The 19,065-nt window shown below is 46.4% G+C and overlaps 1 protein-coding gene across 1 annotated transcript in view; it reads left to right on the forward strand.

Annotated features, from left to right (window-relative positions):
- The first annotated feature begins 3,973 nt into the window (after positions 1-3,973).
- The window catches only part of LOC116970861 (aminopeptidase Q-like), a 186,213-nt gene continuing 171,121 nt past the window's right edge, over positions 3,974-19,065 (forward strand). Inside the window, exon 1 of the mRNA XM_033017459.1 lies at positions 3,974-4,838. Within this exon, the coding sequence (XP_032873350.1) occupies positions 4,252-4,838 (587 nt within the window). The 5' untranslated portion in view covers positions 3,974-4,251. The remainder of the gene's footprint in view (positions 4,839-19,065) is intronic.

Genomic DNA, 19,065 nt, shown 5'->3' on the forward strand with positions numbered 1-19,065 from the left:
GTGTGACCTTTTGGTAGTGTCTGCTTGCACGAGGCTGAAGGGCTTGGTCAGGCAGAAACAAGGATTGAACCCATGGTGGTTTATTGTATTGTATTCAATTTATTGTCATTATCTCATATTAGACAACAAAATGAATTTTCCTTAGTCAAGTATGATAAAAAAAAATATTTTAAAAATAAATAAATAAATAAAACGTATTAAAATGGAAAAAAAAGCACAAACACAGAAGTCCACGACACAACATAACCACAACACGACACAATGGCACCAAAGTTGAAGAAGGTACCATAGTCCAGCCAGCCTCCCCGCCGATCTTCCCAGATGTTCACCCGTGGTCGGGGCCTCTGGTATCGTATAGGGGGTATTGTATTTAGGTATCTTATAGGGGGATTTGTTGTTCGTTCAAAAATAAAGTTTAGTCGGTCCAGTGCTTGACTCAGTGGTTTTACTGAACTAGACTAAGGGGGGTAAGCTTTAGGAGTATATTTATATTGGGGGCTCGTCCGGGATCTCAACGGACCCCTAAACACAAGTTTACAACGGAGGGTGTTGAGCTGTTCCAGATCGCGAGGGGAGAAATTGGCTGCATGGTGCAATTTTCGCATCGGTTTTCCCCACTTCACTAGTCATAGCAGATCGATCATTCGCGCACATGGGCAAGGGTCCCAACGAGATCATAGAACAGGTAGTCTAACAAGCACTGGGGGCATTCGTGCCTTTGGTTAGAGGCCCCCTTTCAAAGGGTTGGGTCCCTCTCCTTTGGGTTAAAGGCCCGTAAAACTCAAACTTAGTCAACAGCTGCAGCTGCTGCTAAGACCAACCGTCGATAATAACTAAAGGTTAGAGGCCCTGCCCAGAATTGGATATCCGATTGACTGGATATTGAAAAAGATAACTGGGTTTAAACAGTGCTAAGAGGCAAAGTACTGCGTTGTTGCTGGGAGCGCAGATTGGAAAGGCTCTCTAAAAATCAGCATCGACTGCCAGCATGAAGAGATTATGCGCTGACACCCAATAACAAGCAGGTGGAAAGGAAGAAGCCTTTTTGATAGGGTGAGCCTATGTGGGTTAGAGTCCCCGCCTGTGTGAGAGTATCTGAATCTCTGAAAAGATGGGGGAGGAGGTTCGTAAAGGTATTGGGAACATTTACAAAGGGAATCTAATGTCTTTAAATCTGTATTTAATGCACTGATTTAAAAAAGTAAAAATCTCCGTTGTATTATCTTTATCATGTGAAGGAAAAATAAATGCCAGCTGTATCAACAATCCTACAAGTTAATTGAAACATATAACATTCAATTTTTATGTTTGAATTGGCATCGGAAAACGTAAGAAAATGATAATGAAATACCAATTAATGAAACCCGCAATTAAATGCAACCTTGAATTAAATTACATTAGATTAGTTAATTGTCAAAACACCAGGGTGCAAAGAAATTCCTTGTTTACATGCTCACAAAGTAAACAGTGTATCTAGTTATGATATATACCACAATAAATTCAAATGCAAAGCAGCACAATGGTGCAAGATTATTGTTGAAAAGTTCGTAAATTCATAAATCATAGGAGCAGAATTAGTCCATTCGGCCCATTGATCTACTCTGCCATTCAATGATGACTGATCTATCTTTCCCTCTCAACCCCATTCTCCTGCTTTCTCTACATGACCCTTACTAATCAAGAATCCGCCAATCCCTGCTTTAAAAATGTCCAATGACGTGGCCTCCACCCTTTGACTAAAGAATCCGTTCATCTTCTTTCTAAAGGTACGTCCATTTATTCTGAGGCTGTGCCCTCTGGTCCTAGACTCTCCCACTAGTGCAAAACATCTCTCCACATCCACTCTATCCAAGTATTTCACTATTCAGTAAGTTTAAATGAGGACCCCATCATCCTTCTAAACTCCAGTGAGTACAGGCTCAGTGCCCTCACACATTAACAAAATCTGAGGTGCAAAAGAATGTTAAAATACAAGAATGGAATAACTGAATGGAGTTAAAAACAAGAGTGTGAACAGCAACTCTGGGAATGGGGTGTGAAAGAGGTAATTGGTTCATGAATCTGATAGCAATGGGGAAGCAGCTGAACACACTTGGAGCACTGCGTTCAGCTTTAGTCACTCTGCTATAGGAAAGATTTCATTAAACTGGATAGAGCGCGGAGATGATTTATGAGGATGTTGCTGGGACTTGAGGGGCTGAACTACATGGGAGAGGCTGGGCAGGCTAGGACTATATTTGTTGGGGTGCAAGAGGCTGAGTTGGTGACCGATGGTGTAAATGCCCAGAGCCTTATCTCAGTTTAGGGGAATCAAAAACATGTTTAAGGTGAGAGGGGCAAAATTAAATATGAACCTGAGGGTGGTAGATTTTACTACAAGCTGTCAGAGGAGGTAGTTGAGGCAGATGTTATAACATAATTTAAAAGACACTTGATCAGGTACATGGCTAGGAAAGGCTTAGAGGAATATGTGCTATACATGGGAAATTGGACTAGTTTAGATAGGGTAACTGGATCAGCAACTGAATGGAAGGGGGAGTTGAAGTGCTGGGCAACCAGGAGTTCGGGTTGGTTAGTACGGACCAAGAGGAGGTGTTCAGCGATGCGGTCGCCGAGCCAATGCTTGGTCTCGCTGATGTAGAGAAGGTGACAACTACGACAGCAGATGCAGTAGAGGAGGTGCAACCTCTGCCTCACCTGGAAAGTGATTGGGTACTTGGATGGAGTTGAGGGGTGAGGTAAATCGGAGCTGCGGGGTATAGAGGAGACCTTGGTGGGAGACTCATCTATAATCAAAGAGGGGAACCCATGTTTCCTGAAGAATTAGGACATTTCCGATGCCCTGGTCTGGAACACCTCATCCTGGGTGCAGATGCAGCATAGACGGGGCAATTGGGTGGGGGATTGAGTCCTTATAGGGAGCAGGGTGGGATGAAGTGTAGTCAAGAAAGCTGTGGGAGTCAGTGGGTTTGTAGTCGATGTCGGTCAGACATCTACTACAAACTTGACTACACTTCTTCCCACCCTGCTCCCTGTAAGGACTCCATCCCCTACTCCCAATTCCTCCGTCTACGTTGAGCGTAAATTGGAGGAACAACACCTCATATGTCGCTTGGGTAGTTTACACTCCAGTGGTATGAACATCAACCTCTAATTTCAGGTAGCCCTTGCTTTATCCCTCCCCTCCCCCTTCCCAGCTCCCCCTACTGTCTTTGCCTCTTCCTTTCTCCCCCCCCCCCCCCCCAACATCAGTCTGAAGAAGGGTCTCGACCTTAAACGTCGCCTACTCCTTTTCTCCATTGATGCTGCCTCACCCGCTGAGTTTCTCCAGCATTTTTTTTGTCTACTTTCGATTTTTCCAGCACCTGCAGTTCCTTCTTAAAGAAATCAAATCATACACAAATACAATCACTCCAGTCTCTAGTACAACAGATAGAGCAAAGGGAAAGCTAGCATGGAGAATATAGTTCTCAGTATTATACTATTCATCTATTTGGTTCCTGAATTTCTTCCTGACATCAGCCCTCAACTCCTTCTGCCGGCACAAACGCATCGAATCCTACCCGTACAATTACATCTGCACAGATTTCAACAATCCAGGTCATATTACATTGTTCTTCAATCGCATAGTTGCCTTTAACAAATTAATTAAATATTGCAGATTGCCCCAGTTCCTAATAAACCACGCCGCGGGGTTTGTTGGTAGCAGCCCAGGGGAAGAATGCATGCCAAGTAACTTTCCGTAAATTCCCCAATCCTTTATTATTTATTTATTCCAGAATCAGTGCGCGCTATTTCATGTTTTACGCATTACATGGCAAAGTTAATCTAAACAAGACACATCTGCTCTTTCGCCCGTTTTCTCTTTGAATTGGAGCCTGACATACGGCGTGTATGTGAATCTCTAAACGATGTATGTGAACGATGTATGTATGTGAATCTCTATACGATTCACATACGGTGTGTATGTGAATCTCTTCTGACACGGACGTCAGGCTCCAATTCAAAGTGACCAGAGGCACTCCCAGGTCCCGGGAAACGCTACGCTTTGTGCTGCCATTGGTAAAGTGAGATCTTACTAGGCGTAACCCACCAAAACTTCGGATTGGTAGTCAGATGAATATTGCCCCGAGTGGTTTCAGATTTCATTCCTCAGCCTCATCACGGAAATGTGACAACTCAACAAAATGTAAGGAAAGTTAATTCCCAGCCGAGCTGGAGAATTCCCATCGAAAGGAACCGGCACCAAAAATGAGACCAACATCCACCTCTGGGTTCTACCTCAGCAGGAAGACAGTGGTGCTATGTAGCTTCCTCGTCCTAGTTTTACTGGTGGTTTGCACGGTTTTGGCCATTTTCTATGGCAAGCTAATTGCTGAGAATACGGGCATCTCCTCGCCGACCTGGGAGCCTCCCAGCACCGACTGGGAGACGGCGGCCCCGGGTCGCCAGGGTCCCTGGAACAACTCCCGCTTACCAAACAGTCTTATCGCCAGGAACTACCAGCTGGAGCTGTGGCCGCGCTCGCTCTCCGGGCTGGAGCGACCCAGCCACTTCTTCGGCCAAGTTAACGTGACGGTGACTTGCATCAAGGAGACCGAGGTCATCCTGTTGCACAGCCATGAGCTCCGCTACACTGGGGTGGCCATCGCCGCCCTGCTCCCTCCGGCCATCCGCTGCACTTGGTTTGCAGTTGAGAACGATTATCTGGTGATTGAACTGAACGAGAAGCTGATAACAGGGATGGACTACATCATTCAGGCCAACTACAGCGGGAAGCTGGATGAGTTGTTAACGGGACTTTTCATCACCAACTACACGGAGTGGGGTGTCAACAAGTAAGCAAGTTTGCAAACTAGAAAAGTCGGAGGGGTTCGGGAGCGTCCTGACCAGTGCAACCCTCCTCGGTTTAAGATACGCTTTCTATTTTGTAGACACAAGCAACTGCAGATGTTGGTATACAAATAAAAAGAGACAAACTGCTGGAATAACTCAGCGGATCAGGTAGCATCTCTGGAGAACACGGATAGGCGACGTTACGGATCGGAGCCCTTCTTCAGACGCGAAACATCTGCTATTCATGTTCTCCAGAGATGTGTAGGAAGGAACTGCCGAAGTTTAAACCGAAGATAGACACAAAAAGCTGGAGTAGCTCAACGGGATAGGCAGCGTTTTTAGAGAGAATGAATAAGTGACGTTTCGGATCGAGACCCTTCTTCTCGACCTGAACCGTCACCCATTCCTTCTCTCCAGACATGCTGCCTGTCCCGCCGAGTTACTCCAACTTTATGTGTCATTCTCCAGAGATGCTGTCTGTTCCGCTGAGTTACTCCAGCACTTTGTATCTTGTTCCAGTGTTGTTTTGTTTTGGCTTTCCTGGCCCAACATGCCATCCTTTACGTCCCGTTACAGGTGTATTTCCCCAGTATTTGCCGCAGCCGTGAATTGGACGTTGCATGCGACGGGACAGCTTTAGACTTTAACACTTTAGAGATACAGCGCGGAAACAGGTCCTTCGGCCAAGCGAGTCCTCGCCCAACTCTGCATCGTTTATGTACTAAGCGAATCTCCACAGCGTTAATAGACACAAAAAGCTGGAGTAATTCAGTGGGACAGGCAGCATCTCTGGAGAGAAGGGATGGGTGACGTTTCGGGTCGAGACCCTCTTCAGACTGATTAGGGGCAAGAGAAGCGAGGGATTATAGCGCTCCACAGCGTTAATATCTATTACCTCTGGGGAAGTCTTTGGATGTGCATTTTAACAGAGGGCTCATTTGGGCAGGCTGGGATCCCCCCCTAACTACTTGCAGTGCAGTTTCAATCAATTTCGATGCACAAGCTGTCAATAATTTGCCCGGGTGTGTCATGATTTTAGTGACCCGCGCAGGACGTCCGACCTCGCCCACAGTTGCTTTCCACTCGGTTGCTGAACGAACATACACATTTAAATAGTCTAAGGCAATTTAGCAAGTTTTTGTTGCGATGATTTTTTTTTAAGCTTGAAATTTTAAATGTACGGTTTCGGATTCCTAAAGAACAGCCTGAAACATAAAATATATCTTAGTGGATCAAAACGACAGTCGGTTGATTTGAATCAAATTTATTCACAATGTGATTCACCGATCACGGTCTAAAAATTGCCGCTGAAAATACAACTGACCACAACGGTAGTCTCACAACGACCAAAGGGCAGAATGCAGAAACCGCGCGAAAACACGACCCCTCCCAGAGTCACGAGTGCGCGGGTTCCGACCGCAGGGTTTGATACTTGCGAGCACCAGCAAGTGCCGCTACATCCCCCCCCCCCCCCCCCCCCAGAAACTGAGGTACTGAAACAACCCGGAGCTGAAGTATGGCCTGAACGTGTGGTCCTCAAACGCAGGATGGGCGTAACATCAGGACCGGCAGAACAGAGCCGGGGGAACGCGAAAACCGCGACAAGGGGCGGGCGTAACAACGGGGACCGGCGAAACAGAGCCGGGAACAGGAATGCTAGGGAAGGGTTGAATGGCCGGCAGTCTATCTCAGAGCCGCGGTGTAGCCACTACCACTGGGCTGTCCTCGTCCACATGAGCGGGCTTGAGACGGTTGATGGAGACGAACTCTTCCCGGCCGCCCACGTCCAAAGTGGACGTGGCGACTCCGGTTCGCAACATCCGATACGGCCCCTCATAAACCCGCTGCAGTGGCGAGCGGTGAGCGTCCCTGCGAAGACAAACATAAGCACAATTCTGTAATGATGCTGGCACATGCAGCGAGGCCGACCCGTGCCTGAAAGTGGGGACGGGAGCCAATGCGCGCACCCATTCACGAAGCTCGGCCAGCAACCACTGAAGCTGAAACCTGCTAACCGCTAGCGGCAGGCAAAAATAATCCCTAGGCACCTGTAAGTAGCAATGTTACAAAATTTTGAGATTTTAAAAATCAAGTCTGTAATTTATCCCATCAGATAAAGCATAAAAATAAGTTTAATTTGCCACCTAATTCACTTTCATATCTCAAGTATTTAAAAAGTTATGGCCATTTTCATACTCGGAAATGAGCATCTTGTTCCCTATTGATTTTCTATGGACATAACAAAAAAGTTGTGATCGTGAACAGTCAAAAGCCCATAACTTTCTTAAAAATTAAGAGAACTGAATGAAATTTTCAGTTATCATAGATTGAAGCATTCTGAAACAAATATAAAATAATCTTACTTGGATGACCTGAAATTAAAGCATATAATTAGTTAGTTACCTAATTGTAGCTAATTTCAGACTTCAATTACTAGATCTAAACATCTATCCATTTCTTAATAAATGATTAACATTTTTAAATAGCCTAAATGTCCAAATAATATTCACAAATAATTCACAATAAAACATGATTTTTAAATCTCATTTACATTAATTTATAGGCCAAATGGAAGGAATTTAGTGTTTAATTGCTGTAAATAAATGCCCATTTAAATCAGCTTTCCAGTGGGTCCCTGTGGAACGCACTGGTTTAGAACGTTCACATTGCGGTAGATTTGTGCCCCAAATGCCGAGAAAAATACTGCGCGATATAATGGGCCCAAATTGAGCTACTGGCAATATTAAACTTAGTATAAAGGGATCTTTAGAAGCCCTTTTTAATGTAAAAATATACAACCTAACTTCTGCTATTTGCTTTATGAGACCCTGCGGTTGCTGACGGTCGCGGGTTTAGAGATTGATTTTTAAACTACTATAACTATTATTCAAGGCCTTTAAACCTAATAATAGCTTTTGCGACGGGGTCTTCCAGCGATTTTTCGTTAATAATTAACTAGGCTGAACATTTTCGATTGGAACAGCTTAGAGAAAATCGCGTTTTAAACCCGCCCCCTCTAAACGGCGCCAAAATCGCGCACACCCTCAGCAGCAGATCTTCAACGACGCTTCAGGTAGGCTTTGCAACATACCTACATATAGCTGCGCCAGGGCAGTCCACAGAGACGAGGTGAACTGGGCTCCGTGGTCTGTAGTGATGTCGGAGGGCACACCAAAACGGGCTATCCAGTTGGACGCCATAGCCCGGGCGCAAGCCTCTGCTGAGGTATCTGATAACGGGATAGCCTCTGGCCATCTAGGGAACCTGTCCACCACGGTAAGCAGGTGTGTGGCACCTCGTAAATACGGCAAGGGGCCTACAAGGTCCACGTGTATATGCAGGAACCTGCCGCCAGGCACCGAAAATTCCTGCATAGGCGGCCGCACATGACGCTGAACCTCGGAGGTCTGGCACGGAATGCACGCACGGGCCCAGGCGGCCACCTGCTTGCGGAATCCGTGCCAGACGAACTTGGACACTACTAGGGCGGACGTCGCGTGAATGGACGTGTGGGCTAAGCCATGGACCGCATCGAAAACCTGCCGTCTCCAACTGGCGGGAATCACCGGACGGGCTCGACCCATGGACACATTACACGGGACCTTAACATCAGCCGCACCGCCGGCACCTTTGCTAGCCTAAGGCCAGAGTCAAAGTTGTGATAACCTACCATGCTGGCATCAGCCTGTTGGGCTGCTGCCAGTTCACCGTAATCCATGCCCTGGTCCAGCGCCAAGACTGACAGAATCGCCAGGGCGGGACAAAGCATCAGCCACAACGTTGAGCTTCCCAGCTACATGCCGAATGTCAGTAGTGAACTCGGATATGTAGGCGAGGTGCTGCTGCTGCCTAACGGACCACGGATCGGCGATTTTACCCAGTGCGAAAGTGAGTGGTTTGTGGTCAGTGAAAGCAGTGAAAGCGCGGCCCTCAAGGAAATATCGGAAGTGTCTGATCACTAGGTAGAGCGCGAGGAGTTCCCTGTCGAATGCGCTGTACTTGCATTCCGGAGCCCGCAGCTGCCGGCTGAAAAACGCCAGCGGCTGCCAGTGGTCATCAACCAGCTGCTCCAGGACTGCACCTACAGTGGCATCCGAAGCGTTGACGGTGAGCACAGTGGGAGCAGAGACCCTCGGGTGTACTAGCATGATGGCATTTGCCAATTGGCCTCGTCTGACCACACCAGGTGCCGCAGCTTGCCCGCCAAGTACTGGAACAGGAGCTGTATGATGGCGGCGGTCGATGGCACAAATCGGTGGTAAGAATTAACCATGCCGATGAACTCCTACACACCCTTGAAGTTCAGCGGCCGAGGGAACTGATGAATGCCGTCGACCTTCTCAGACAGTGGCTCGGCACCCTGTGGGTAACCCGATGTGCCAAGAACGAAATGGAGGGCAGGCAGAACTAGCACTTCGCGGGGTTAATCACCAGGCCGTGCTCACGCAGGCGCTCGAACAAAAGGCAAAGGTGATTAACGTGTTCTGCATGCGAACCGCTAACCACCAGAATGTCATCCAAATAAATGAAGACAAAAGGCAGGCCCCGTCCGACCTGATCCATGAGCCGCTGGAATGCCTGAGCGGCGTTCTTTAGGCTGAACGGCATGCGGAGCCATTCGAAAAGGCCGAATGGCGTGATGGTAGCCGTCTTGGGAATGTCATCGGGGTAGACAGGGATCTGATTATAATCCCGGACCAGGTCCACTTTCGAGTAGAAAGTGGCGCCCTCCAGGTGTGCCGAAAAATCCAGTATATGGGGCACCGGGTAACAATCCGTCGTGGTTACCGCGTTGAGCCGCCTGCAAACACCACACGGCGTCCAACCCCCAGATGCCTTCAGGACCATATGTAGTGGGGAGGTACACGGACTATCGGACCGCCAGACAATGCCATTAACTGGAACTTATCGCGGGCAATGCGCAGCTTATCCGGTGGCAGACGGCGCGCGCAGGCATGCACCAGTGGACCTTCGGTAGGGATGTGGTGCACCATTCCGTGACGGGACACCGCCCCGCTGAAACGGGGCGTAAGGTGCTCGGAGAACTCGGAGAGCAGAGCGGCGAAAGGGCTATTGACCTCCGCGATGGCGTCGGGTTGCTGGTCGGGTGAGGGCGAGCTGCGCCGTTCGGCGGGGCGGAGGTCTGACAACGGGACCATACGACCGCCACGCACATCGATGTTATAGAAGGGAGGTCCCTAGATTGGCTGGGCAACGTTAACAACGCCAAACTTCCACCTGAACGGGTGGGAGTCGAAGGTAAGGTTAAGGGTCCGCGTACCATGCGTTCGAATGTCGCTCCCGTTAATGACTGAGAGGACGGGGCCTATCTTACCGGCACGGGTATCACGGCCAGTCAGGGGAAGGATTCTGACAATGGCACCAGAGTCCACGAGGAAACGGCGGCCAGTGCGGTGGTCACAGACATAGAAGCATTCGTTTGGGCCGATCGCGTTCGCCTCTACAGGCGATCGGCTGAAGCATTTCCCTGAAACGTATCGGGACTTCGGCAGCGTCGAGCCTCCTGCGGGGAAACAGAGACGGTAGTAGCACCAGCCGTGTCTACTATGGGTCTCCGGGCGTTGCGGCGGATCCTCAGAGGGGGGCGGTGGCGGGCCCTCCTCGCGCTGCCGCCGCCCCGGTAGTCGAGCCGGTGTAGCCGGTTGGCTGATGGCGCAGACCTCATGGTACCTAGTCATCCACAGTTCGTCGGCCCTCTCCGCGAGCTGTTGGCAACCGTTGAAATCAGCGCCAGCGAGCATCAGGCGGACGTTGTCGGGCATCTGTTCGAGGAAGGCCGGTTCGAGCAGCAGGCAAGGTCGATGCCCGTCCATCAAAGCCAGCATCAGGGCGGAGGTCTCCGATCGTCCGTACTGTCCACGTGTAGGATTTGTGTGGCGTGGTCACGATGACTGTGCCCGATGACTGAGCCCGAGCCCGAGCAACAGGGCTTTTAGAGTAGGTATGTTGCAAAGCCTACCTGATAAATGAGATTTAAAAATCATGTTTTATTGTGAATTATTTGTGAATATTATTTGGACATTTAGGCTATTTAAAAATGTTAATCATTTATTAAGAAATGGATAGATGTTTAGATCTAGTAATTGAAGTCTGAAATTAGCTACAATTAGGTAACTAACTAATTATATGCTTTAATTTCAGGTCATCCAAGTAAGATTATTTTATATTTGTTTCAGAATGCTTCAATCTATGATAACTGAAAATTTCATTCAGTTCTCTTAATTTTTAAGAAAGTTATGGGCTTTTAACTGTTCACGATCACAGCTTTTTTGTTATGTCCATAGAAAATCAATAGGGAACAAGATGCTCATTTCCGAGTATGAAAATGGCCATAACTTTTTAAATACTTGAGATATGAAAGTGAATTAGGTGTCAAATTAAACTTCTTTTTATGCTTTATCTGATGGGATAAATTACAGACTTGATTTTTTAAATCTCAAAATTTTGTAACATTGCTACTTAGAGGCCATCATATTTGGCCGTCGCAGGTGGATCGCTTAGGTAAGAAAGCAAATGGGAGGCAGACTCTTGTGGCACGGCCCCCACCACGTGGAAATACCACATCTCATGGTGACGATGCGGTGCAGGTGGAATTGTGCCTCCACGTGTGCAAACCATACCTGTGGCTGATCAGGCCAAAACGGGGGTAGCCGTAAGCTAACTGGGCAGGCGAGAAAGTCATTGTCCTGCATGTTTGTACCCTCTTAACTCCTGTTTGACGAGTCGGGGTCACCAATTTAGTGGATCAAGACGACAGTCTGTTGATTTGAATCAAATTTATTCACAAAGTGATTCACCAGTCACGGTCTTAACAATTGCCGCTGAAAACACAACTGACCACTACGGTGGTCTCACAACGACTGAAGGACAGAGCCCTGAAACCGCGCAAAAACACGACCCTGCTAGAGTCACGTGCACGTGGATTCCGACCGCAGGGTTCGATACTTGCAAGCACCAGCATTATTTTGAGGAGAAGATATGTAGGATTTATTTAAACAAACTAAACACATCGGTATTTAACCCCCGGCTTTGTACCGGGACTACATATTCGCGTAGCTTATTTGGTTCAATCTCTGACTGATCTGAACATAAACAGTGTTGCCACATGGGCAGCTAGGTTGTTGAAGGATATACGGATAGGTCCTTGTGAAGTGTGTGGGAAGGAACTGCAGATGCTGGTTTAAATCGAAGATAGACACAAAAATCTGGAGCAACTCAGCGAGGCAGGCAGCATCTCTGGAGAGAAGGAATGGGTGACATTTCGGGTCAGACCCTTGAAGTTGCACTCAAAACAATAGCTTGAGTGTAATATCTTTTCATACCACTGTTTTGTTTTTTTTTACTAAGAATTGGATAGATTTCTTCAGTACATGTGGTTTTAATTTCTGCCTGCATGATATTAGTGTTCCTGATATTTTTCTCAACGTTCATCATTCCAATAAACCTTTCATTTTGTTACCAGTTTGTGGAGGTCATGGGTAATAGCAATGCATGCAAAGTTATCATGAAACTACCAGTATTTGAATGAAGGGAGATCCAATTTAGAGGCATTCTTTGATAATATTATTCAATAATGATTATTGTGCCCTATTATATTAAATATTAAAGAGTAAACCTAGCAATTATAGACCTGTTAGTTTGACTTCAGTGGTGGGCAAATTAATGGAAAAGATACTTAGAGATAATATATAAGCATCTGGATAAACATGGTCTGATTAGGAACAGTCAACATGAATTTGTGCCTGGAAGGTCATGTTTGACTAATCTTCTTGAATTTTTTGAAGAGGTTACTAGGGAAATTGACGAGGGTAAAGCAGTGGATGTTGTCTATATGGACTTTAGTAAGGCCTTTGACAAGGTTCCTCATGAAAGGTTGGTTAAGAAGGTTCAACTGTTGGGTATAAATGCAGGAATAGCAAGATGGATTCAACAGTGGCTGAATGGGAGAAGCCAGAGGGTAATGGTGGATGGCTGTTTGTCGGGTTGGAGGCAGGTGACTAGTGGGGTGCCTCAGGGATCTGTGTTGGGTCCTTTGTTGTTTGTCATGTACATCAGTGATCTGGATGAAGGTGTGGTAAATTGGATTAGTAAGTATGCAGATGATACCAAGATAGGGGTGTTGTGGATAATGAAGAGGATTTCCAAAGTCTACAGTGTGATTTAGGCCATTTGGAAAAATGGGCTGAAAGATGGCAGATGGAGTTTAATGCTGATAAATGTGAGGTGCTACACCTTGGCAGGATATATCAAAATAGGACGTACATGGTAAATGGTAGGGAATTGAAGAATACAGTTGAACAGAGGGATCTGGGAATAACCGTGCATAGTTCCTTGAAGGTGGAATCTCATATAGATAGGGTGGTAAAGAAAGCTTTTGGTATGCTAGCCTTTATAAATCAGAGCATTGAGTATAGAAGCTGGGATGTAATGTTAAAATTGTACAAGGCATTGGTGAGACCAAATCTGGAGTATGGTGTACAATTTTGGTCGCCCAATTATAGGAAGGATGTCAACAAAATAGAGAGAGCACAGAGGAGATTTACTAGAATGTTGCCTGGGTTTCAACAACTAAGTTACAGAGATAGGTTGAATAAGTTAGGTCTTTATTCTCTGGAGCGCAGAAGGTTAAGGGGGGACTTGATAGAGGTCTTTAAAATGATGAGAGGGATAGACAGAGTTGATGTGGACAAGCTTTTTCCTTTGAGAATAGGGAAGATTCAAACAAGAGGACATGACTTCAGAATTAAGGGGCAGACGTTTAGGGGTAACATGAGGGGGAACTTCTTTACTCAGAGAGTGGTAGCGGTGTGGAATGAGCTTCCAGTGGAAGTGGTGGAGGCAGGTTCGTTGGTATCATTTAAAAATAAATTGGATAGGCATATGGATGAGAAGGGAATGGAGGGTTATGGTATGAGTGCAGGCAGGTGGGACTAAGGGAAAAAAGTTGTTCAGCACGGACTTGTAGGGCCGAGATGGCCTGTTTCCGTGATGTAATTGTTATATGGTTATATGGTTATATTATATTATTTATCCTTTATTTATACATTGCGCACGGCTTGATTGTAATCATGTATAGACTTTCTGCTAACTGGATAGCACCCAACAAAAAAACTTTTCACTGTATCTCGAAACGTGCACTAAACTAAATTAGGGGGGGGGGGGCTATCTGGAGCGCTAGTATGGGTATTATGGTCTCAAGGGACTGGTTTCCAGCGGGCTAGTATGGACATTGTGGGCCAAATGTATTCTTAGGGTGACTGCTCAGTCATTCAAGCCTAATGTGCTGGCAGCTCACTCACGGCTGGTGGGCGAGCAGTTGACTCATGGCTATTCCTTGAAATTCCATTTCAAGCAGGGTGCAAGGCCACTGAATTCAAGTGCAGTTTTCTACCACTTCAAGCAGGGTGCAGGGCCACCAAACTCGTGCAGTTTCCTACCACTTTAAGCAGGTGGCAAGGCCACCAAATTCAAGTGCAGTTTCTTACCACTTCAAGCAGGTTGCAAGACAACCCAATTGACGTGCAGTTTCATACCATTTCAAACAGGGCGCAAGGCCACCAAATTCAAGTGCAGTTTCATACCATTTAATGCAGGGTGCAAGGCCACCAAATTCAAATGCAGTTTAATACCATTTCATGCATGGTGTAAGGCCACCACATTCAAATGCAGTTACATACCATTTTAAGCAGGGTGAAACCACCATAAAACCACCATAAAACCATACAAACTACAACATGAACACCACACTCACAGTTCAGTAGAAATTCAGTGTGTTCAGTTGATTCACAGCTCAGACAGAGTCGTGACCTCTCCCTCCCCCATCTTGCAGAGACTGAGCCACACCCACACTTCTGGGTGTTATAATCCACCCCCCCTCCCACCAGAAGGGGTGTGGCCTTCATGGTGTGATTGACAGGAGATAGATTCACAGCATTTTTTAAACACTAATAACACTTTTATTTTTCATTGATGGCAAGAATCCTCTGCACCTGATGAGCGGAGGGGGACTAAGTAAGATGGCCAAAAATCACAGCCGTAAGTGGTAGCGTTTTATCTAAAATCAATATACAGTACAAAACAGGAAGTTGTCAAGTTACCACCAACAACCATTTGCAGTGCAGCATTCCAAAGCAGTTACCACCTGTAAATATGAGATCTACACAACACGTAACTTAGATCATCTTTAATCCACATACAGGCTTGACAGCATGTTAGTAGTCACTGCCTCCTGTCTGCTACCATAGCATAGGAAGTGGGTGTTAATATAAATGAAACAGTAAGGCGGGGTTAGTGATGCTAACCTATATATGATTGGTTGCATGCATAAACCAATCTACATCCTTCCCCCTTAAAGAGTGAGTATAGTGAGCACCCATGCCATTAAAGTTAAACAAATTTGCCATATCTATCAGGCGGTCTACTGATGTGGCCTGAACATGTACGGACCAAATCCTCTCCTCCTTCACCGGAAAGATTAGAGGGAGGGGCAGGCCCAACTGATCAGCAGGATCTTGATCAGTTGGGCGAGCGGGCTGAGGAATGTTTAATGGGTTTTAATGTAGATAAGTGAGAGGTGTTGCATTTTGGGACATCAAATCAGGGTAGGTCCTTTACAGTGATTGCAGGGCCCTGGAGCATGTTCTAGAGCAGAGGGATCTAAGAGTGCAGATATATAGTTCTTTGAAAGTGGCATCACAGGTAGATCGGGTAGTCAAGCAAGCTTTTGGTACATTGATCTCCATCGGCCAGGGTATTGAGTATCAAATTTGGGATGTTATGTTACAGCTGTGCATGACATTGGTGAGGCTACATTTGGAGCACTGTATTCAGTTTTACTCACCCTGCTATAGGAAGGATGTTGTCAAGCTGGAAAGAATGCAGGGAAGATTTACAAGGATGTTGCGAGGGCGGGGTCCTGAGCTGCAGGAAGAGATTGGGCAGGCAAGGACTTTGTTCCTTGGCTGGCAGGAGGATGAGGGGTGACCTTATTGAGGGATATAATGGGTAGGTTTACAGGTGGGTTTAAATTAAATAATGTGAGGGGAGGGGGAGACAAACTGGAAATATAAGGATGGAGTTAAAGGGAAAGAAATTATAGGAAAAGTTAAGAAACACATCAGAATTAATGAGACAGAACGCTCAGGAAGGGATAGGAGAGTATGGCTAAGTGAAATAGGAACCAATGTGAAAGGTGAGGGGAGTAGTGAATTAAAAGTATTATATACGAATGCATGAAGTATAAAAAATAAAGTGGATGAGCTTGAGGCTCAGTTAGCAATTGGAAAGTATGATGTTGTGGGAATTACAGAGACATGGTTGCAAGAGGACCAGGGCAGGGAACTGAATATTCAAGTGTAAACATCCTATAGAAAAGACAGACCGGTGGGCAGGGGGTGGGGTAGCTCTGTTGGTAAGGAATGAAATTCAGTCCCTTGTGAGGGGGTGACATAGAATCAGGAGATGTAGAGTCAGTATGGATAGAACTGAGGAATTGTAAGAGTAAAAATACCCTAATGGGAGTTATCTACAGGTCCCTGGATATAGGGTGCAAGTTGAATCAAGAGTTAAAATTGGCATGTCGTAAAAGTAATGCGACGGTTGTTATGGGAGATTTCAACATGCAGGTAGACTGGGAAAATCAGGTTGGTACTTGACCCCAAGAAAAAGAGTTTGTGGAGCGCCTCTGAGATGGAGTCTTAGAGCAGCTTGTACTGGAGCTCACCAGGGAGAAGGCAATTCCGGATTTAGTTTTGTGTAATGAACCGGATTTGATAAGGGAATTGAGTGAAAGAAGCCATTAGGAGGTAGTGACCATAATATGATGTTTTAATCTACAATTTGAGAGGGAGAAGTGAAAATCAGAAGTATCAGTATTATAGTTGAGCAAAGGGGACTATGAAGCCATGAGGGAGGAGCAGGCCAAATTTGACTGGAAAGATACCCTAGCATGGATGACAGTGGAACAACAATGGTAGGTATTTCAGGGTATAATACAGAAAGTTCATTCCAAAGTGGAAGAAAGATTCTAAGGGGGAATAAGAGGTGACTGTGGCTGACAAGGGAATCAAGGACAGTATAAATATAAAAGAGAAGACGTATAACACAGCAAAGATGAGCGCGAAGCCAGAGGATTGGGAAACTTATAAAAAGCAACAGAAGATAACTAAAAAGGCACTATGGGGAGAAAAGATGAGGTACGAAGGTAAGCTAGCCAAGAATATAAAGGAGGATAGTAAAAGCTTCTTTATGTATGTGAAGAAGAAAAACATAGTTAAGACCAAAGTTGGACCCTTGAAGACAGGAACAGGTGAATTTTATTATGGAGAACAAGGAAATGGCAGATGAGTTGAACAGGTACTTTGCATCTGTCTTCACTAAGGAAGACACAATCTCCCAGATGTACTGGTGGCCAGAGGACCTAATGTGACTAAAGGAAATTCACATTAGGCAGTGGGTAGACTGATGAGACTGAAGGCTGATAAATCCCCAGGACCTGATGGTCTGCATCCCAGGGTACTTAGTAGAAGTGGCTCTAGAAATCGTGGACACATTGGTGATCATTTTCCAATGTTCTATAGATTGAGGATGAGATTGTGTGGATTGGAGGGTAGCTAATGTTAGCCCACATTTTAAGAAAAGCGGGAGAGAGAAAACAGGGAATTATAGACCATCAGTGGTGGGGAAGATGCTGGAGTGAATTATAAAAGATGAGATAGCAGCACATTTAGATAGCAGTTACAGGATCGGTCCGAGTAAGCATGGATTTATGAAGGGGAAATCATGCTTGGCTAATCTTATGGAATTTTTTGAGGATGTAACTAAGAAAATGGACAAGGGAGAGCCAGTGGATGTAGTGTACCTGGTCTTTCAGAAAGCATTTGATAAAGTCCCACAGAGGAGATTAGTGGGCACAATGAGAGCACATGGTATTGGGGGTAGGGTACTGACATGGAAAGAACATTGGTTGGCAGACAGGAAACAAAGGTTTGGAATTAACAGGTCCCTTTCAGAATGGCAGGCAGTGACTAGTGGGGTACCACTAGGCCTGGTATTGGGACCACAGCTATTTACAATATATATTAATGATTTAGATGAAGGGATTAAAAGTAACATTAGCATATTTGCAGATGACACAAAGCTGGGTGGCAGTGTGAACTGTGAGGAGGATGCAGGGTGACTTGGACAGGTTGGGTGAGTGGGCAGATACATGGTAGATGCAATTTAATGTGGATAAATGTGAGGTTATCCACTTTGGTGGCAAGAACAGGAAGGCAGATTATTATCAAAGTCAATTTTATATAGAATTGACTTCTAATGGCGGCGCGTCCAGACGCAGCAGCTTTGCGCTCCCAAGCCCGAGTTTACTCGGAGCAGCCCGGTACCGAACGCGGCTGGAAAAACAAGGTAATTAAACACCCCAGAACCCCTAGAACCCATAGGAACCCTAGTAACCCCGGAAACCCCAGGAACCATAAGAAGAAACTCACCTACAGGACGAGGGAATCCAAGACCCGCATCGCAATCCCGACTGATCGCACATGGAGCCGCTCGGAACTACTCAGCATCGGACGTGGCTGCGAGAAACTGGCGTGTGAGTACTACAGTACCCTTACCGTCCCGTCAGAGCTGGGCAGGAAAGCCCCTTGGATCACCACTCCGGAGGGCAGGAGACGGAGCAAGCGCCGGGAACGGAAGCAGAAACGTGGAAGGCGAACGGGGGTGCAGGACAGGCTACGGAGGGCTCCACAAAGACCATCGCTCCCAAGCGTCTTTCTGGCGAATGTCCGGTCACTCACCAACAATCTGGATGAGGTAAGGCTCTGGATCAACACCCAGCGATCCCTGAAAGACTGCTGTGTGCTGATCTTCACAGAGACCTGGCTCAGCGCGCTGGTTCCCGATGGGGCTGTGGACCTGACTGCGGTCACTGCATCGTGCTGATAGAACAAAGGACTCCGGTAAGAGCAAGGGTGGCGGGCTCTGCATCTACATCAACAATGACTGGTGCACCAACCACATTGCAATAGAGAGCTACTGTTCCCCAGACCTGGAATACCTGCTGCTTAAATGTAGACCGTTTTACCTGCCTCGGGAGTTTACTGTGGTTATCATCATGGCCATATACATCCCACCACAGGCTAATGTTAACCTAGCGCTAGCACAGCTGCACTCGGCCATCAGTAAGCAGCAGGATGCTCACCCCGACGG

Source organism: Amblyraja radiata, chromosome 3 (genome assembly GCF_010909765.2).
Source record: "Amblyraja radiata isolate CabotCenter1 chromosome 3, sAmbRad1.1.pri, whole genome shotgun sequence".
Lineage (NCBI taxonomy): Eukaryota > Metazoa > Chordata > Chondrichthyes > Rajiformes > Rajidae > Amblyraja > Amblyraja radiata.